The following is a 22,446-nucleotide window of genomic DNA, read 5'->3' as shown; positions in this document are numbered from 1 at the left end:
CCTTCTATAGATCGTATTTTCACTAGAATTTTTTTTTAGGGAAAACCCCACCTGTCAAAAAAGCAGAAGACAGGGAAAAGTACTTCAGAGAAAGAGCATGAAGATTCAGATGAAAACGAGGAAGAGGACATAGAGTATGAGGTAAATGTTGCCAATTGTTTTTATTCAAACTAAATTTTGTTTTCTTTTTGAATGATTATTTTCAAAACGAGTACAGCGATACATTATTAAAGTAGAATTTGTTCAAATTCTAAATAATTCGACATTTTTGATGCTCCCATGAGTTGAGAGTTGGTGAGGTCTCATCTTGACTACATTCTCCATCATATTATACATATTTGAACAGCCAAGTGCCCTTTTTTATTGTTTTTAATAATTATTGTAGTAGCTCTAAGAGAAAAGTAAGTATACATTGTGGTGATCCTGTCTCGCGCTGAAGTATCATGTGTGGCGGACCTACCTAGCTCCAGGGAGGGCATGGACCACACAAAAAATAGATAATTTTATGATAGTGCTCACTTTTACGGGTACATGAATATATGCCCCTCTGTGTAATATCAGACCTGAGAATTTATTTAATTGGTTGAGAAATCTGTAGTTTATCCCAGATGTAGGATTGGAGTGTTCCAATAATATTGTGCTATAGAGCGATCTTAAAATTATCTATTTTTTGTGTGGTCCATGCCCTCCCTGGAGCTAGGTCCGCCACACATGACACTTCAGCGCGAGACAGGATCACCACACATGGCGCCCAACTCAGAGCTTTGAAGAGGCCACTGATCGATTGCAGAGATATTGTTGTTCTGTATATTACAGCAACAAAGATAGGGAAAATTTTTGGGAACTTTACTATTGTAAAATATTTCAATCCCGGTTATAAACTGTGTTATTATAACCTTCATGAGTCAAAAGTATTATCTTGAACAATCAAGAGTAAATAAAAAACGTGTCACACACGATCATTCAATAATAAAAGTCAGTCATTCAATAAAATTTGAGGGAAAAAACGAACTTGAAGATACTTCAGTGTTTCTAGGGCTTGAAAATAATTATCATAAAGATCAATTCAAAGGTCATTCCTTCTATTAGTGTTAGTAATTGTGCTAGATTCTATGTTAGTGATAAATGTCTATTCTCATACCTGTATTTGTTCACACATCAACTTGCAACTATAATTTTTGTTCACTTGTCACAATCACTTATTCCAATTTGCACTTGTTCTGATCAACAATTTCATACACTACAATTGAATCAATTTCTCCGCGCACATTGTATCATCCTCGCGAGTTCACCATGGATGACACCAACCCGAACTCGTTCGTCTCCTATCCGGACGTACATCATTCGGAGCCCGTCGCCAGAGATGCCGTGATGCCCAATGCGTCAGTCCCGCCGACCACTCCTAGCCATGATGATGATGGAGTAGGAAATCCACGAGATCGAGATCCCGGCAGTGTGGGCTCAGTCGGATTCAGTTCGGAGAATCTGAAACAGCATTCGTCCACCCAGATAGAGCTCCAGGACGTGCCTGCTACTTCATCTCCGCGCGCCACCCCTCCAACACCTGCAACAGGAAAAGAAATATCAGTCGATGATACTCGTGGAATCCTGTCAGTGGCACTGGCAAACAGCACCATGAACACATCCGATCAAATATTGTTCATGTTCGAGGAAAGGCTGAAAAGAGATGAGGAAAAGCTGAAAAGAGACCAAGAGGAACGGAGGGAAAGTGAACGCAAACGGCAAGAGGAGAGAGAAAGGGACAGAGGAGAGAGAAAGGGACAGAGAGGAGCAGAGGGAAAAAGAGCGCCAACGGCAAGAGGAGAGAGACAGGATCACCACAACATGTTTGATTCACTTATTATTTTTTCCTCCACCTACTGTCTAAAGTACTTACTTTACTCTCTGAAACATAATACTAAAGTATCACTTTTTCGCTCTTGGTAGTAAAAAACAGAAAAACTCCCTAGGGAGTAAAAGGTACTCCATTTAAATAACATGGGAAGCATCTATATTTTAAAACTTACATTGTAATAGGTTAGAAGGTTTAAGCTCAGATGAGAAAGCATAATAGAGGTGTCTGTCATTGAGTCAACTGAATTCAATACCACAACCAGAAATTTGATCAACTCATGAAATATATGTTTGTATGATATATTCTTAATATTAGTAGACGATAAAAATTTATACAATTTTAAAAATGTTTTATTCTATCCAAAATACCAGCCAACAAATATTTTTGATCTGCAATTCAAATCTGAACCGCGTGATCTGGAGTCAGCCATTTTTGGTAGACGCCCAGCTGATATAATTGTTGCAACTGTTGCCGATAGCGCAATCGGCAGTGCCAATCAGACGACCGGTTTTTAGGTTTCAGATTTTAGGTTATGTTGTTAGGAAACATTGTCACCAATACGTAAGTTATTAAAATAATATTATTTGCAGTTTCTATAAAAAAATGTAGATGGAGAAAAAGGTTGTTTACATCACCAGCGAAAAATACGTTTTCGCCCTCAGGAAAATTGTTGCCCTCGGCTTCGCCTCGGGCTTCAAACTTTTTCCCACAGGGAGAAAAAGTCGATATACAAATAACTATTACTAGAACGCTCTGATCGGGAGAGAAAAACTAAGGATACTCTGTACTATTTTACTCCCAGAAAATTCCAAAATAGGGCTATGATTTTACTTTTATGAAATTTAATCTATTTTAATATTATCTAATACCAAATTATTGTTCTTATAATATGTTTCCAAGATTTTATTTCATTTTCCATTGTTATCGACAGGTAGATAGAATTGTGAAAATGAGAAAAACCAGAAAAGGTGAAACCGAATATCTTGTGCACTGGAAAGGCTGGGGCTCAAATGATGACACTTGGGAAAAGGAATCCAACTTGAACTGCAAAAAGCTCATCGACGAGTTTTTAAAGAATCAAGAGCCAGTAAGTGATTCACAGTGAAAATACGATATATATAAAGTAAAACCTTAGTAATTCTTACTTGTTCGATTCGACATTTTTCTTGATTATTTGAATATTTGTTGATAACGTTCTTAAAAATTATAAAAGATGGAAGCAATGAACTGGCTAGTCAGTTTTGAGAAATTGAAAGGGGAATTTAGAAAAACAACTTTCTTGGAATTTATAAAAATTCAACTGAGAATACTATTTAGAATAATATTTCCAACTAATTATTGAAAATTGTTCAGAATACCGTGAGTTTAGAAGTAGTGGGGCTTCTCTTATATTCCTTTCAATTTCTTGTTTACTCAAAGAAAATGTGTTAAATAAACTCATATTTAATATGAGTAGAAAATTACTGATTGACTTGCAAGTGTTGAGTTGGCTACTTCAACTAGACATTTTTTTCAAAACGCATTCACCTGAAAATCTTGTATAGGAATAATTTCGCGGTTCTAAAGCTAGCATTAACCTATACTATTGATACCTCCGTAGTTCATTCGTATTTTGTGAAAATCAGTCCAAGTATGACTCCTAGTGTTTTTAGTATAGTTTACTACTAAATACTAGACTATTAGTTTTTGTGTGCTTACGACTGGATCTATCAAGGAATGCTTGGTCTTTGATCTAGGCATTGGAAATTATGGAAAATTATAGTCATTTGAACCTTGAAAAGACGTATTTCGGTTTATGAATTTCTTAAATAGTTCATTTCGAATCATTTTTAATATTTATTCATTATTTGATACCAAACACTACTTGAAATAAATCTTGAAACTATTAATAAAATTTTATTTTTGTGGCTAAAATACTAATGCATCTTTTAAAACTCTCAGTTTATGAGTTTCTTAAATAGTTCATTTCAAATTATTATATTCCTATAATACAGTTTATATCAAACAGTACTTGGAATTTATCTAGAAACTATTGATAAAATTATATTTTTGTGATTAGAATACTAGAGTATTTTTTTGAAACTATAGTTGAGTAATATTTTGCAGGATAATACCAAAGATGACAAAGAAAAGAAGAAGCAGACTGAAAAGAAAAAGAAGGATGAGGTGGAAGAGAAGAAGGAAGAGAAAAATAAGGACGATGGTGAAGAAGAGAGCAGTGACAGTAGCTGTGATGGCAGTGAGTACGAAGTGGAAGCCATTGTGGATGCCAGGACGAAGCGGAACGCCAAAACGGAGTATCTGGTGAAATGGAAAGGATGGTCATCCCATCACAATTCCTGGGTCGACGAAGAAGATATTTACTGCGAAAACCTCATTGAAGACTTTCTCAAAAATCGGAAAGAGGCAAGTTCATGATATTTTCTTAACTGCTCTTAATAGTTTTCACTTGTTCACTTTGAATAAATTATTGTCAAAATCCCTCTTTTGTATCTTTAAGAGTTTAATTTCTCCACCATCTTCCACATAACTCTCACTATTCATTTACTACTAGCAGGTAACCCGGCTCTAATTAAAAACTGAAAACCTGACCCACTGAAACTTTGAAAAATTAAAAATAGGCCTTTAGCCATACACGGTAAATTTAGAATCTATATGCAAAATTTCAAGTTAATCAGACGTGATGATGCGTCATTCGTGAATTTCCTATCACGTACCACGTCTGCAAGTCAATTCTTCCCTTCATTATACGAGGGCTATTCAGAAAGTAACAAACGTTTTGAAATAAAATAAAAAGATTGAATGAGACAATAAGTTTATTATATACAGCAGAAAAAATACTATTTTTCTACATTTTCAACAAACAGATTGACTTGGCAACAAGTGAGAGTCACTTGGATCAAGGTGTGGACTTATTAACGGCGATTTTCCCGAATTTTCTGATCGACTTTGGCAACCAACTCATCTGTGACAACGCTCGATCCTCCTTGTCATGAACGCTAGTGCGGCCATTTTTGAACTACATACACAATCTCGGGACCGAACTTTCATTCTTAACGTCGTTTCCGTACACTTCGCACAACTGACGATCAATTTCAATCGGTCTTGGGTTTTTGATTAACAAAACAGTATCACAGATCTGAGGTCACAACTCGCGATTTTAAATTGCAGCACACATTCTCAACTTGAATGCTGCAACAATGAGCCCATTCTGTGTACATGGAATGTGGTACATTGCCCGATTCACAATTTACCAGGTAAAAAGTTCCGCGTTCCATGGGAAGAGTTTTGACAGATTCTGTACCAGAAACCAGTTCCAGTTCCAAAATCCTGCCCCACAGTCGAAGCGTGGTAAATTGTCCGACCTGGTACAGTTCCAACTATCTGAGCTCTCATTGGTCGATTATTGTAGTCTGCTTGCTTCTCTGCACATGCGCTGATAGTTTGTTTGTTTACCATAGCATAGCTATAGAATACATAACCAACAATATGATGTTTGATAACCATTCATTAAATGAATTTTTCTCTATAGAAAATTTGAGAGTAATGGAATAAAAGAAATGCACACTTTTCTAGATGGTAAGTTTGTAAAACAGCCTTTCTTCATTCACGCAGCTAGTAAACGACACATTTTAGTGTAAATCAACCTTATATGTGCGCGCCAAAAGCTTGATCCAACGATTTTGAAATGGCGTTCCATGGGAACATTTTGCACTAGTCACGTGATGTAACAATTTTTGATTGGAACTGGAACAATATACTGTACCCAGAACGTACACAATGCGCAGCGCAACGTCACTTTTGCTGGTACAGCTGGAAAGCCACTGAATAGGAGGAATGTGTCTGTGCATGAAAGTACTTGATTTGGGCATGTCTAGCGACGTCGGATGGAAACGTTTGTTACTTTGTGTGAATAGTCCTCTTATTATAGTTGATAGGCACTAAGTTGTTCCTTTAGTAATGGTTTTGTCGATCGTATATTTCCAAAAAAATCACAACATGCATAGTATATAACAACATTGAATAAAAAAGTCACTCATTCAACTATTCAACTACTTTTTACCTTACACATATAGTACAGAGCAGTTTAATTCAGTTAAATGAGTGATTTTTATATATTATATAGTACATTATGCCCAAGTCCAGCATTGAAGTATTATGTGGCTAAGTTGAATTTCTAATGCACTAACTCTTATTTGTACTGTTTGTTAAGTGTTGATGATGATTCAGTCTTGAGTAAAAGCTCGACTGTCATCATGTCGAAATGAAATTGCATGTTTCCTCTCAAGACTGAACTATCTATAATCACTTTGTTAATTAGGAATGAACTCTGTGAATGAATTTTTGTGACTAAAACCAGTAGAACATATTTTTCTCTTTATTCATTGATATAGAGTGATTTTTTAGTCCTGTTACCCTATTGTAAGTGTTTTTTAAATAAGGTATTTAAGGTGATTTATTTCTAATGAAAGAAAATTTTGTTTTGTCTCACGAAGTTGGTAGCTTTAAAAATTACTCAACGGGGGGGGGGGGTATACACACGGCAGTGCTAGTTTATCATCCTTGTTTTGTGTGACATTATGGGTGGATTCCACTCGTCTTATGAACAAAATGTCTTTGCCATGCAAAATGAATAATTATTATGATGAAAATATTCAAATTGTGTATGGGTGGACATGTTGAGCATATTCTTTATTCTTTAATAATCTCTAGTTTACTAAGAAATGAGTATTGAAGTTTCATATTTCTTTTGTGTAAAGCAAACTATACATTTTCATTACAACTGATTTTATTTCAGTTTTATAAATTACATTAAAAACTGGGTAAAAGGACTAGAAAATCACTGTTTAACTTTATGGCTGGGTTTGATTTTAATGTTTTTCTTGTATGAATTTACAGGACAGTCGTCAAAAGAGGGCATTGCGTGAGCAGCCCAACGTAAGAACCAAGATTCAGTTGACCATCAAGAAAAACAGGTCAAGTCGAAGAAATGCTAACAGGTATTGTTGACATTCAATTTAAATTACTATTCAGAAGAATATACTTCACTTTTAAGCTGTGAGCCTCCATTGGTTTGATCATTTGCAGTATTCAATTATATTAAATGTATTTTATTCTAATACTTATCTACCTTATTTCATTTTCCATGACGAACTGCTATTGAACTATTTTTGACGTTGAATAAAAAAGTCACTCATTCAACTATTCAACTACTCTTTACCTTACACATATAGTACAGAGCAGTTTAATTCAGTTAAATGAGTGATTTTTATATATTATTATATAGTACATTATGCCCAAGTCCAGCATTGAAGTATTATGTGGCTAAGTTGAATTTCTAATGTACTAACTCTTATTTGTACTGTTTGTTAAGTGTAGATGATGTTGCTATTTTCAACTATTATTGACCTTTTTTGCTTCAACTATTTTTGACGTCACTACAGTCAAGTTTATTTTAATTCTTCAAAAAATACTGTCATAGTTCTTCAAAAATAATGTGCTGTACCAAACATTGGGTTTCCAGTATATAAATTCTACATCTCTTGATAAAGACAACATTTCAATCTAAAGTTATTGATGTACCTACATTAAGAATCTAAATGCATAACTTTTCACTTGATGCTTTTTTACAGGGTCACCTACCATGATCAAGGCTGAAAAAACAATGAACCACCAGGTTGTTCAAACTTTATTTTATTCTCAGATTAGTTATAATCGGATACTTTTCGTATAATCTATTTTAGTATTCAGTTTTGCTATATCAGTTTATGTAAGTGATAAAAATCACATTGTAGAATTATTCTAGATGGATATGTTAATTAGTAATATTCATCCACAGTATTGCACTAAATGCCAATCGCAGTTCATAGTGTGTGTAAATCGGAACTTCTAACTCAAAATAATATGTACTGTACGAATGGTGCCCTTACTTTTGATTTGAATACCATGTAAACTGTGCCGATTTAATTTGGTTTACACATACATTGTGCAACTTTTTCATCTAAGTTGATATGACCTCAAGTGATTGTCTTCTTTGGATACAATTTCATCTAAAAATAGTTTAAAAATAAAGAGAATAAAACGTCCGACACCTTGCTTGTATTTATTCTAAATATTCCTTATTGAGCATTGTTTCAATAATATGACCAGTTTAAAGTATGAATACTAGTGATGTGGATCGGGTATATTCCCAGTGGGAAGAAACTTATGATTTGGCAATATTTCCGGGAATATTCCCGAGGCCAAGAAATTTTGGGAATTTATGGGAACTTGAGGGAATTTATAAAATTTATTTTAAAATTATTGAAATTGATCAATCCCACTCATATTTTACATCAATATAAAATAAATCATCATTCTATTTGATATTGATCAAGCTCAGCCATATTTCACATTGATGTAATCAATAAATCATCATTATTTGAGCCTGTTTTTGCTCACTCACTCACTGTCTTCTAAATACTCGTATAGTCCAGTCCAGTCAATGAAAGATTATAGAGGGAACATTTTGGAACACAATTATTGTCTCCGTAGCTCTTTTAAGGGTAGTAAGGGGGTAAACATATCAAAAAGTCCTCACTCCTATCCCCTGTGCTAAGGTGGTGGGGGTGGTTTGAAAGTGCCATATTTTGTTTTTTGCAAATATCTTGAACAATATGCGCATTTCGGAATTTTTTGTCGAACACAATCATAATATTAAAGCTCACAAATTATCCTACAAGTTTCAATTCCAACACTTTTCCATATCTCTCATAGTTTTCTAGGTATGAGCTCTCTAAGGTATCACTTTTTGAAGAAAAACCCTTCCGGCTCCGATTTTTTCATCTTTTTGGCCTTATAACTTTTTAACGATACATTGAAAAAATCCGTGCTAAACATGGGCTCATAGAGCATTATATTCTCTTCAAGTTCATCTATGGTCTCATTATTTTACGCATCTCCCAACGATTGTTGCAGCCTTTATAGTGTTGAGTGTGAAATCTTCAGTTCAACAACAATAGATCAATTGTCAGGGAAATTTGGAGGGAATGTTTGGAACACAATATTTGACTTCGCAGCTTTGTTTGAACTAGTTAGAAAGTGAACATATCAAAAGTCCTCATCCCTACTCCTTGAGCTTAAGGGATGAGGGTAGTTTAAAAGTTGCATTTTTTCATTTCTGGCTGACACGCATGTAACTGGGAGAAAATGCATTTCAGCGACATGGCTAACGGAGTAAAAATGAAGCTAGATACATTTCCTACAAGTTATGTACAGTAGAGTTTTGTGATATCTTCTTTAGTTTTTGAGATATTCACTTTTTTTAAAGTGTAAAATCTTTGGAAATTCAGTTATTCTTCCAACTTTTTGCACTTTCAGGGCTTATTACTCAACAGCAATGCATCGAAAAAATGTAATTTTTTAACACATGGGGTAGGAGGGAGGACTTTTAATATGATTACTCCCTTACTATCCATAAAAGAAAAGCTACGTGGTCAAAAATTGCGTTCTAAAATTTTCCCTCTATAATCTTCCATTGACTGGACTATACGAGTATTTAAAATACAGTGAGTTGTAGAGCATTCAATTCTCTTGAATTTAATGTATTATTTCATCATTTTATGCTTTCCATCAATTTTTATAGCAGCTTTAGTGTTGAGTGTGGTAGGAGTGAGGAATTTTTATAAGCTTACCCCCTCACTATCCTTAAAAAGACTGCGAGGTCAAAAATTTTTCATCCAAACTTTTCCATCTATATCTTTTTGAGCATTCGTTACCTTATTACAAGTTAAGTGAGCCTCAATGACTCTTGAAAGGTTGTGAGCTCATTGGCTATGAGAATTATTTTCTTTTTAATATTGAATTAAACTCGAGTATGCTCCTTGTTTTAGTTTAGCCTATTTTGCTGTATTTTATAATTTCTAATTTTTGGATTCATATTCTACTCTAATCTATCTTTATTTAGGGGTCAATTATTTTTGTGCGGAGGAATTGAATAAAATCGGGCATAAAAGTTAAATTACACTCAATACTTTGTTGACTTTGTTTACCTGATTTACAGGCATTATTTGTAAGACATGAAAGTAGCATGATAATAGTGGTGCAATTGAATGATTTACTAAGTGCTCATTTCTCCTTTCAGTCTATGATCAGTCTATAAACTTCAAATTACTGTTTTCTTTGAACTTACTGCAATTTATAAGTTATTCATCCTCATATTTCTTACATAAATCTTTTGTATAAAAGGTGATTGAGACCTTGTGTAACAAAAAAACGTCTTTTTCGGTCATTTTTTATGAAAGAAATCATAAATTTCCTCAAGTTCCCATAAATTCCCTGGAATTTATGATTTTTGGGAATATTTCCCTTAAATTCCCTGGGAATATTTCCTCGATCTTAAATTCCCGGGAATTTTACATCACTAATGAATACTATGGTTTGCTATATGGTATAACTAATTGACCGAAGCAAAGCTGAGGTCTTAGTTTCGACTCGATTGGCTATTGTCTGTTGGTTTGTACCGCAGTTACAGTCGCAGTTATTGTCCGATTTTGATTAAATTTGGCATACAAGTTCTTTGAAACAAGGCGCAGAAACGTTTATGTAACGATTTTTTATAAGACTTCCGGTTTTTTGTAATTTGAAAAACCGCAGACCAACCTCCTTCCATAAAGTTACTTTTTTTTGTATCTAGCGCCGTTATTTTGCAAGATACAGCAATTTTTATTCTTTTCAAAATGAAAGATCATTGTATTCACAATATGGTAAGAGTAAATCTTGCCCAAAATAAATATAAGAAAAAAAATTGGCTCTCATTTTTCATAATAGAACTTGTGCCGCTTTAAAATGTGCTGTATTTATTAATTTTAGAAAACGTCTCACTTGACTGCACAATTTTTTCCCTTTTTAACACGAAATTTCCCTGTTTCATAGACGAATAGTTCCTGGAAAACTATTAGCTTATGTTTTTCCTTTTAGTATGAGATCGGAAACCGAGTTGTGAGCATTTAACATTCTGCATAGCATAACAAGCCATAACATTAAAACCATCATTAGCAACCTCCTGTCATTGACACCAACAAAAACAAACCCATCTTATTTAGAATCATTTTCTGTCTCACTATCGTCTGTGAGACGAACCGTCGTCTAAATTGCCTACTGTATATTCCATTTTTCCGTCAGTTACATATAATTAATTATTAAAAAAGTTGTAATATAGGTTAATATTGTAAATATGGGGACGATGTGAAGGTACTTCCTCGAAAGACATTTATAAGTCCGATGTCCTTGGAAACATTGTTACTAGCATTTTCAATGGAAAAAATAATATATGACATTGCTAAATCTTCACAATATACTTTACTTTCATAATGGCCCTTCTCATTAATTTGAAAGTTGTATTCATGAGCGAGGTCTACTGTTCGCAGAACTACTAGTTATTAATTGTTCTCGTTCGCCTAAATATATTATTCTGTTCACTAAGCATTAGGTACTACTGTCCAATCCAGACCTCTAGGCAACACTTGAAATAATTTCAAGTGTATGACTGGTCGTTTTATTTTTTAAGGATAGCATTAGTGCAGCAACCCATCTATTCTACCTATTCTATTTTGTTTGTTCATAACCAATTCCGCTTATCGCTTTGATATTCGTATATTTCGTGATTTCTGGCATTCATACATCCCTTGTTTGGTACATTAATAATAAAGCTAAGGGTTTTGAATAAATTTACCTGTTTATGAAATTATAATGATGATTTGATTTGAAACATTTTATCGGATGAATATTTTATATTGTTTCAATATTTAGTATGACCTAGATTTGCGGGATGCAGGGAGAAGGCTAAATATTGTTTTCTGTGGAGAGAGACTGACACATCTGGAAGCTCCTCGATACCTAGGTGTGCGACTTGATAGGTCTCTAACATACCGCCATCACTTGGAGGGAGTAAGAGACAAGTTGAAGACCAGAAACAATATTATAAGCAAACTGGCTGGAACAACCTGGGGTTGCAATGTGGGAACGCTGCGAACATCCAGTCTTGCCTTGGTGTACAGTGTGGCTGAATACTGCTCACCTGTGTGGGCACATAGTGCACATGTGGCAAAGATCGATGTGCAGCTAAATGAATCCATGAGGAAAATCAGTGGCACAATAAGACCAACAGAGACAACTGGCTACCTGTGCTTTGTAATGTCCTGCCACCAGACCTCCGCAGATTGAATAAGACAAGACAACTTGTTAACAGGGTTGTCTCAAGGAATGAGTTGCCAATAGCTAAGGAGCTAAATAATGCAACAGCAAGACGGCTACAATCTAGGAGGTATCTGAGATTAGATGATCAGAATGGTCAGGATATTGGAACAATTTGGAAGGCAAGGTAGTCCTCCTCATCAGTAAAGAATAAACACCTAATTGAGGATCCAAATGGAGAGGTGCCAGGGACACTGCTTGGCCGCCGGCAGTGGTGCTGTTTAAACAGGTTCCGGACATCTACTGGAAGATGCGCCCAGTCTCTTGCCTTATGGGGCTTTACACCTGACCCATACTGTGAATGTGGCGAGATACAGACAATGGAGCACTTGGTTCCAAACTGCCCTCTGTTCCCATGTGAGGGAGGATTGCAGGAGGTGCATGCGGCAAGTGATATAGGGCTTAAATGGATGGAAGGAGTATTACAGAGAATTGACATTTGAGGTAGACCCATAGAGGCCATTCCAAAATATGCAGTAATACTGCATATTATAGCATACTGTCCTTCAATGTACATCTTTGATGTAAAATCTGTTTTGTATTTTTACTTTCCTTGCCCTATTACCATAGGTAAGGAAAGTATTGCTTTCCGAAAAAAATTAAGCTACCCTAACTTAATGTTTTCTATACGTTTCAAGGTCCCCTGAGTCCAAAAATATGATTTTTGGGTATTGGTCTGTATGTGTGTGTGTATGAGTGTATGTGCGTCTGTGTACACGATATCTCATCTCCCAATTAACGGAATGACTTATTGAAACTTGGAACGTATGTGCAGGGACACACGATCCGGCGAAAACGCCGGACGGCGCTGTCCCCACCCATGCCACTTCTTTATTTATTAACATTTGTAACGTTACAAATGGGTAGGGTAGGGTTACAAGGGTAGGTTACAAGGGTAGGGTTGTAAGTAGGGATGGGTATCGATACATCGATGTTCAGGTATAGCAATCTATCTCATATTCTAGGTACACCTGACAACAATTCTCCTTGTATTATGAAAAAGACCTAATTTTCAGCTTCAAGCATCATCACCAACTACATTGTCCTCACATTGATATTTTGCACAACGACATAAGTTCTTGAGATTATGTTCTATTAGAATTACCAGTAAGATACACTTCATTTCAGTATTTAAAGTGAAATTCAAGCTGGAAATTCAATCACAATAGTAAAAGATTGTTTTTTCGTATCTTATCAATTTTTTATTGTAGCAAAACGTAAATTAGAAGGTTGAATACGCCTAAACCACAGTTCCAAGCTATTACAACATTTTCAGACAAATGATTTGATAGATTTTCATGAGATTTGGTAGGAATAATTTTAATTACGCGACAACATAATATGTGTAAGTTAATTTTGAAATGTTGTACTCCATTTATTATACTGAAATGTATCTAAATGATCCGGCAAAAACGCCGGACGGCAGCTTCGCCGGCTGTCGTGTGTTCTGAATGCTAATTGCCGCCGGGTCCGGCGAAAACGCCGGACGGCGATTTCGCCGGATCGTGTGTCCCTGCACTAAGGTCTTTACAATATAAGAATCCGACACGAACAATTTCGATCAAATGCGATTCAAGATGGCGGCTAAAATGGCGAAAATGTTGTCAAAAACAGGGTTTTTCGCGATTTTCTCTAAAATGGCTCCAACGATTTTGATCAAAATCATACCCAAAATAGACATTGATAAGCTCTATCAACTGCCACAAGTCCCATATCTGTAAAAATTTCGGGAGCTCCGCCCCATCAATGCAAAGTTCGATTTTAGATTCCCAATTATCAGACTTCAGATACAATTTGAAAATCTCTACAATTAATGTTCAGTAACATTTTCATCTAAAATTGAAAATAAGTTTTAAATTCGAGAAAATGTGAATATTCAATTGCAAACTGTTAATTTATTCTATTAAATGATTCACTATGAAGAGATAGCAGACCTCGTGTGTCTCCAGCGTTATTGCCCTGTCACCAGCTGGCTCAAATCTTTGAATAGTAGACTTGAGATGCGCGGTAACACTAGCGTCAGGTGATCAATTTTCATAACGGCAAGGAAAGTTGTGTGAGTGCGCCACACCAGATTTTTTTAAATTATGACAAGTCACTTCTGACGCTTCCACATGCTGGCCCATAAAGCATAAGCTTATATATAATATATACCTAGATTTATGAACAAGTTTGAAAAACTAAACACCATTACAAGTGCAATACCCTTGATCAAAACTGAATCTACAAAGTAGGCTTATAGTTGAGAAAAATTATGTTTATTTTAAGCACTTTGTAATTTCTTTGTATGGTTGATAAGGTATCTAAGATTGATTGTTTTTGCTGATACATTCAAATTTATGGAAATCGAACCGATCACAACTATTCATTTTGATTCATTGCTAGGTCAATGTGCATTGACTGACGTAGCGTTGTTTGTGTGAATTTTGCCAGTCAATGAGTCTTTTGTGTGTCATTCGAGTGTTACTTGCTAGTTGCGTGTTGTGATTTAACAAGTGACAAAAAACAGATCAACTGGAAATGAATTCCATATTAGTGTCAAGTGTTGATCATGAATGAAACCATTGTAATTGGCAAACGTTTTCATGGCAGAAACGAATTCACCATTCTTGAGTAAGAATCGTTTTACTTTATATTTGTTATAATAGCTCAGTTGCGTAAACTTTGATCCACGTTCATTGTTATCTTTCAAATTCAAGAACTCGAAACTGACTCATTATGATTATTTATAACTGATTAAGTTTAACTTTATTTAACTTTAAGTTAAATAAAGTTAGGTTAATAACTTTAAGTTAACTTTAACTTTAAGTTAAGTTAATTTTTATTAAGTTTAACTTTATTTAACTTTATTAACTTTATTATTTTATAATAAAGTTTATTTTGAAAGATGATTTACTAGTTTTATAGGATTTGTCAGTTTTGTTCCTGAAAATGAGCTTGATCTCGATTGATCATTTTATTATCATACAATAAATATTTTAACCCTTTAAATTCATACATTTTTCAATAGTTTGACAATTTTGTTAATGTAAGTACTGTATTATAAAAAGGCTAACTTTACTGTAAACAATTTTTTTTAACATGTTAGTTTGAGTATTTAATTGAAAATTTGTCAATTATTGTGATGAAGATTAATCAACCATCAAATATAATAATGCAATTAATTTTTCTAATTAAAGTACCTACTTTGTAAACAATTCATACGAATAAAATAATGTAAATTGAAATATTAAGTGATTGAATCAAGTCAGTGAATATGTGCAATAATTTTCTATTTAATTCCATTCTTTCATATTATAGTAGTCAGTTTTATAATGCATGCTTTCCATTGGAATTCACCAGCTCTAAATATTAATAAAATGACCTGCTGGAATTTCTACATTAAAACAAAAAAATATGATTTACTGAGGAACTATTCAAAATAAATTATTTGCCGTGATTTCTTTCCGTAATCTATTTTTCCAACTCTAAGGTCCGGTTGCACAAAAGCCGGTTAAATTTTAACCGTGATTTATTTCACGAGAACTAATCAGAGAAGGCCTTTTTGATAAGATGTCTTCTCTGATTGGTTCTCGTAGAATTATTCACGGTTAAAATTTTTCCGGCAACAAATTGGAAAAATTTGGTGTTATGGGAAAATAGAACCTGTGCGCAACAAAATTGTTATTGATTTAATGAATAGATTTAATCGTTGCTACAATAAAAATTGAAATTGATACTATGGAAAGTCAGTGAATGATAATACCATACAGTATGATAATATCATACAGTACAGCAAACAGTAGTTCTGTGAACAGTAGACCTCACGCAGTTTTCTCATCGACAAGACTGATGTCACCTGTTTGAAATGTTAACAAACTCAGTTCACGTTTGAATTTGTATTCCATATGATAATAATTCATCCAGTTCCGTGATAATCTTTCCATCTGATGAAAATTAATTTTTTACAATCAAAAATATTATTATTATTTCTTCAGCATTAGTTAGTTCATAATTTGATTACTTTTAATCACCCATCAAATTAGTTTTTTCTTGAATGTGAGAATATTGATACTGATGGCACGAATAATAATGCCATGACTGCAATACAAAAAAAATCTGAATATAAAGAAAATAAAAATCTCTATTCACTATTCAAAAAAGGGAACTATTTCAAAAAAGGGTACTGAGATTTTTATTTTCTTTATATCTATATTACAAGTAGCCCTATACAGAAAAGATAAAAAAAATCTGGTATGGTACACTCACACAACTTCCCTTGCTCATTGAACTGTAAGCCTCATTCTCAAACAAGAATAATTTAGATATAGGGGAATAACATAATGACGATTGGCGGCTACATATTTGCAACTACGATCAGACTACTACTGGACATGTGTATTACTTTCCTTGCCCTATTACCATAGGTAAGGAAAGGATTGCTTTCCAAAAAAAATTAAGGTACCCTAATTTAATGTTTTCTGTACGTTTCAAGGTCCCCTGAGTCCAAAAATATGATTTTTGGGTATTGGTCTGTATGTGTGTGTATGAGTGTATGTGCGTCTGTGTACACGATATCTCATCTCCCAATTAACGGAATGACTTGAAATTCGGAACTTAAGGTCCTTACACTATAAGGATCCGACACGAACAATTTCGATCGAATGCGATTCAAGATGGCGGCTAAAATGGCTAAAAAGTTGTCAAAAACAGGGGTTTTCGCGATTTTCTCTAAAATGGCTCCAATGATTTTGATCAAAATCACACTCAAAATAGACATCGATAAGCTCTATCAACTGCCACAAATCCCATATCTGTAAAAATTTCGGGAGCTCCGCCCCATCAATGCAAAGTTTGATTTTAGATTCCCAATTATCAGACTTCAGATACAATTTAAACAAAAAAATTAAGTGGAGTAGATTAAGCATGAAAATCTCTACAATTAATGTTCAGTAAAATTTTCATCTAAAATTGAAAATAAGCTTTAAATTCGAGAAAAAGTGATTATTCAATTGCAAATTATTGTTGACTAGCAGTCAGGCTCGCTTCGCTCGCCATATCCGTCTGGCCAGGGGGCTCCGCCCCCTGGACCCCCGACTGGATCGTCCAAGAATGAGATCAGCAGGCTCGCTTCGCTCGCCTGCATTTTTCATTTGAGCATTTTTATCATATATGTTAGAACAATCCAGTCGGGGGTCCAGACTAAACGTCTGGCTAAACGGATATGACGAGCGAAGCGAGCCTGACGGCTAGTAATATAATATTCCCAGGATTGAAGAAGCAGTGCCCAATCAATTTTTCCGCAATAAATGCATTTAAATCTTCAACTTGGTGCCAACCTAACAAAGTCAACTCAACTTAATGCCAACCTGACAAAATTATTAATTTAGTTGCCAGTTATCAACTCTTTCGAAGAGGTACTCTATCTAGATTATAGTTCTATAGTAACATATGATACGGTATGGAAATTTCAATTATAATTAAGAGATTGGGAGAAGAAGAATATACATGCTAAAAGGCGAACTTTAAACCCTTAAAAACAACCCTTAGAGTTGAAATATTGCCAAAAGATTTCTTAGTACGCCTCTAAAGGGCCAACTGAACATACCTACCAAATTTGAACGTTTTTGGTCCGGTAGATTTTTAGTTATGCGAGTGAGTGAGTGAGTGAGTGAGTCAGTCAGTCAGTCAGTGAGTGAGTCCATTTCGCTTTTATATTATTGTTGATTCTATTAAAGCATTCACTATGAAGAGATAGCAGACCTCATGTGTGTCTCCAGCGTTATTGCCCTGTCACCAGCTGGCTCAAATCTTTGAATAGTAGACTTGAGATGCGCGGGATCACTAGCGTCAGGTGATCAATTTTCATAACGGAAAAGAAAGTTGTGTGAGTGCGCCACACCAGATTTTATATAATTGTTTTCAGAGTAAAAACATGGTTTTTTAGTCATTATCCGCCATTTTTCTCAAGAATGTTACGGAGCTCCTGAAATTTTCCCAGGAATGAGACTCATGTCAGTTGATAGGGCTTTTGAATAGCTATCCATGATATAAATTTGAAGAAAATCGTTAGAGCCGTTTTTGAGAAAACTGAAAAACATTGTTTTTTAGTCATTATCCGCCATTTTTTCCGCCATCTTGAATTGAATTTTATTGAATTTCTTATTGTCGGATCCTCATGGTATAAGGACCTTAAGTTTAAAAATTCAAATCAATCGGTTAATTAGGAATGGAGTTATCGTGTTCACAGACATACACACACACACACACACACACACACACACACACACACACAACACACACACACACACAGACCAACACGTGAAAAACATGTTTTTGGACTCAGGGGGCCTTGAAACGTATAGAAAACTTGAAATTAGGGTACCTTAATTTTTTTGAAAAGCAATACTTTCCTTGCCTATGGTAATAGGGCAAGGAAAGTAATATTGAAACCAAAGACCTTAAAGATGCATAACTCTTTTAAGGTCTTTGATTGAAACTATAGAAGACCTTATAGAAATAGACTCGGCTTCTCCAGAACATCTGTGTAATCCACTTGTCAGCTTATTGATTATGAATAATTCTATAGTCTGATTAATCCTATCTTCAAAGTAGATGATATATATACAGGGTGGGTGAAAAGTCTGAGAACGGCTTAATATCTCATACACAAAGGTAATTTGACGGTGGGTGTGATTGGGGATTCTACTCAGATTTAAAATACTACTTTACTATCAATATCGTCCGCTATGTTGAATGCAACTTTATTTTTATAAATAGGAAGATGGTCATGCGATACATGATTTCGTGGCTTAGTATCTCATAAAAAAATGTGATTCCAAGGTGGGTGTGATCGGGGATCCTACCCAAATTAGAAATATGAATTTAAAAATCTGGTCTGCCATATTGAATGCAACTTCTTTTTTAAATAGAAAGGTTGTCATGCGATACATGATTTTGATACGGAATTTCAAGGTAAAACGAATGGCGAAAACCGCACATCGATATATCAAACCGTTTAGAAGATATTCACATTATTAATCAATACCACTTATGTATTTCATTTCTGATTTGCATGGTATTGATTAATAATGTGAATATCTTCTAAACGGTTTGAGATATCGATGTGGGGCTTTCGCCATTCATTTTTTCTCGAAATTCCATATCAAAATCATGTATCTCATGACCACCTTCCCATTTAAAAAAAAAGTTGCATTCAACATAGCGGATCCAAGATGGCGGACCATATTTTCAAAGTCATTGTAAAGTAGTATTTTCAATTTGAGTAGGATCCCCAATCACACCCACCGTCAAATTACCTTTGTGTATGAGATATTAAGCAGTTCTCGGACTTTTAGGACCCTGTATAGTGATATCAGAGTATGGAGGAATTTCTTTTCTTTTCATATTATCCTTGAAATGCAAAATATTTCAAAAATGTATACATCGACGGTTCGACGCGCAGTTGAAAAATGAATATTCCTGCCAAATCTCATCGAATTCTATCAACGTGTTTGGCTGTAATCACGTTACATACAGACAGACAAAAGAAAATCCGAGTTGAAACATAGATCTCACTACGTTCGGTCAATTAAGATAAATTTAATATGAAGGGGGGGATCTCTTCCTTGTTGGTGGGTGGCTGTATTTATGATTCTTAGGTCACCTTGGATGTGGCTTTTGATCTGGCTTAAAGAGAATGATAGCCAATAAGCCTGCACACGGGGACAATATTAACGTGGACTGAGTGTCCATTAGTTGTCGCAGGATCTCTTTATAGTGAGGTCTACGTTATAATTGCAGTATTTGATTAACATTGGTCTTGCTATCATTCATCAAAGCAGATAGCGGTATCCTCTTCTAGCTCCACATCGTTGCCAGATCACTTTTAAACAATGTAGAAATAAAATTGACAAGATATTTAATCGCAATTATAAAAATTCCTTATTTAATCATTGAATATTTTCTTTACGAATAAGATATAATTTATTATTTAAAACATGAATGAACAGTAAATATTACTTGAGATATAGCGGTATTAGCTATTCTTTATAGAAGGTAGAGAATCGACAACATTGTTCTATCTTTCTTCCTCCACTGCCATTATATCGTGGACTTCACTTTAAGCTGTAGAATCATCTGGCTGGGTGTGATGTTTAATATTTTGAATTCACCTATAGTTGAGAACAAAGGAAAATATTTTGTCATTTTTACAATGGAACATTTTTGACTCTTATTCAAACAGGTGGACCAATGGTCCACCTTATTATTTTTTTGTTTTGTTTTATCCACCAATATTCTTTTGTTTCTTCTAGGGTTACTGAATTTTTTTTAGCTGTAACTGAGGACAGCATAATTTATATTGTTTAGTTTTTTGTAGGTTTTTATTTTGAAGATACATGTTTTGTTGTTCTTGATATTGTGCCTTATCAAAACTATTATATTAGCCTATTATAAAAATATAGTGAGGTCCACGTTATGAAACAGTACTGCAGATGTAGTATATGTAGCAGTGGAGAAAGATAGGAGAACAGTGTAGCAGACTCTCTGCCTTGTGTAGAGAATGTTCAATACTGGTACTATTGAATTTTCTGCCCAAAACAAGTGGACTGTATAAATGAATGAAGATAGAGAAAATGATTGAAAGGCTAATATTATAAGAATAGATGGACAGGTAAATCAATATAATAAATACCGATGCACCCTTGTGCATGCACTTGCCTTGGCCAATAGCTTGTCCACGCAAAAGGGTAGATGGCACCTTTGGTAGCTCAAGGGATTGTGGATAAAAGGAAAAAAGGTTGTCAACACCAAAGTAGTTGAATAAGCAATTTTAATGCTCAAAAGACAATTATTGAAAAAGGTAAAAAATATAAGTCAGGTGGAATTAATTACAATAGATAATCAAAAAATATATGAATGATATTGTAATTAAAACAAAAAAATATGATTTACTGAGGAACTATTCAAAATAAATTATTTGCCGTGATTTCTTTCCGTAGTCTATTTTTCCAACTCTAAGGTCCGGTTGCACAAAAGCCGGTTAAATTTTAACCGTGATTTATTTCACGAGAACTAATCAGAGAAGGCCTTTTTGATAAGACGTCTTCTCTGATTGCTTCTCGTAGAATTATTCACGGTTAAAATTTTTCCGGCAACAAATTGGAAAAATTTGGTGTTATGGGAAAATAGAACCTGTGCGCAAAAAAATTGTTATTGATTTAATGAATAGATTTAATCGTTGCTACAATAAAAATTGAAATTGATACTATGGAAAGTCAGTGAATGATAATACCATACAGTATGATAATATCATAGAGTACAGCAAACAGTAGTTCTGTGAACAGTAGACCTCACGCAGTTTTCTCATCGACAAGACTGATGTCACCTGTTTGGAATGTTAACAAACTCAGTTCACGTTTGAATTTGTATTCCATATGATAATAATTCATCCAGTTCCGTGATAATCTTTCCATCTGATGAAAATTAATTTTTTACAATCAAAAATATTATTATTATTTCTTCAGCATTAGTTAGTTCATTTGATTACTTTTACTCACCCATCAAATTAGTTTTTTCTTGAATGTGAGAATATTGATACTGATGGCACGAATAATAATGCCATGACTGCAATACAAAAAAAATCTGAATATAAAGAAAATAAAAATCTCTATTCACTATTCAAAAAAGGGAACTATTTCAAAAAAGGGTACTGAGATTTTTATTTTCTTTATATCTATATTACAAGTAGCCCTATACAGAAAAGATAAAAAAAATCTGGTATGGTACACTCACACAACTTCCCTTGCTCATTGAACTGTAAGCCTCATTCTCAAACAAGAATAATTTAGATATAGGGGAATAATATAATGACGATTGGCGGCTACATATTTGCAACTACGATAAGACTACTACTGGACATGTGTATTACTTTCCTTGCCCTATTACCATAGGTAAGGAAAGTATTGCTTTCCAAAAAAAATAAGGTATCCTAATTTAATGTTTTCTATACGTTTCAAGGTTCCCTGAGTCCAAAAATATGTTTTTTGGGTATTGGTCTGTATGTGTGTGTGTGTATGAGTGTATGTGCGTCTGTGTACACGATATCTCATCTCCCAATTAACGGAATGACTTGAAATTCGGAACTTAAGGTCCTTACACTATAAGGATCCGACACGAACAATTTCGATCGAATGCGATTCAAGATGGCGGCTAAAATGGCTAAAAAGTTGTCAAAAACAGGGTTTTTCGCGATTTTCTCTAAAATGGCTCCAACGATTTTGATCAAAATCATACCCAAAATAGACATTCGATAAGCTCTATCAACTGCCAAAAATCCCATATCTGTAAAAATTTCGGGAGCTCCGCCCCATCAATGC

At 34.5% G+C, this 22,446-nt stretch overlaps 2 protein-coding genes across 3 annotated transcripts in view; both read left to right on the top strand.

The window, feature by feature from the left end:
* The window catches only part of LOC111055316 (protein hsr-9), a 41,172-nt gene extending 33,228 nt beyond the window's left edge, over positions 1–7,944 (top strand). The window contains exons 14-18 of the mRNA XM_039429399.1: positions 40–141; positions 2,787–2,942; positions 3,962–4,261; positions 6,755–6,855; positions 7,489–7,944. Coding sequence (XP_039285333.1) covers positions 40–141; positions 2,787–2,942; positions 3,962–4,261; positions 6,755–6,855; positions 7,489–7,513 — 684 coding nt within the window. The 3' untranslated portion in view covers positions 7,514–7,944. The remainder of the gene's footprint in view (positions 1–39; positions 142–2,786; positions 2,943–3,961; positions 4,262–6,754; positions 6,856–7,488) is intronic.
* A 6,501-nt stretch (positions 7,945–14,445) lies between these two features.
* LOC111055318 (protein croquemort) overlaps positions 14,446–22,446 on the top strand; it is a 58,180-nt gene continuing 50,179 nt past the window's right edge. The window contains exon 1 of one of the 2 annotated variants that reach the window (XM_039427811.1): positions 14,446–14,701. In XM_039427811.1, the coding sequence (XP_039283745.1) occupies positions 14,640–14,701 (62 nt within the window). In that variant the 5' untranslated portion in view covers positions 14,446–14,639. The remainder of the gene's footprint in view (positions 14,702–22,446) is intronic. The other variant, XM_039427812.1, reaches the window with a different exon arrangement.

The sequence above is a fragment of the Nilaparvata lugens genome, chromosome 5, assembly GCF_014356525.2.
Source record: "Nilaparvata lugens isolate BPH chromosome 5, ASM1435652v1, whole genome shotgun sequence".
Classification (NCBI taxonomy): domain Eukaryota; kingdom Metazoa; phylum Arthropoda; class Insecta; order Hemiptera; family Delphacidae; genus Nilaparvata; species Nilaparvata lugens.
This window is presented reverse-complemented; position numbering and strand designations above follow the sequence as displayed.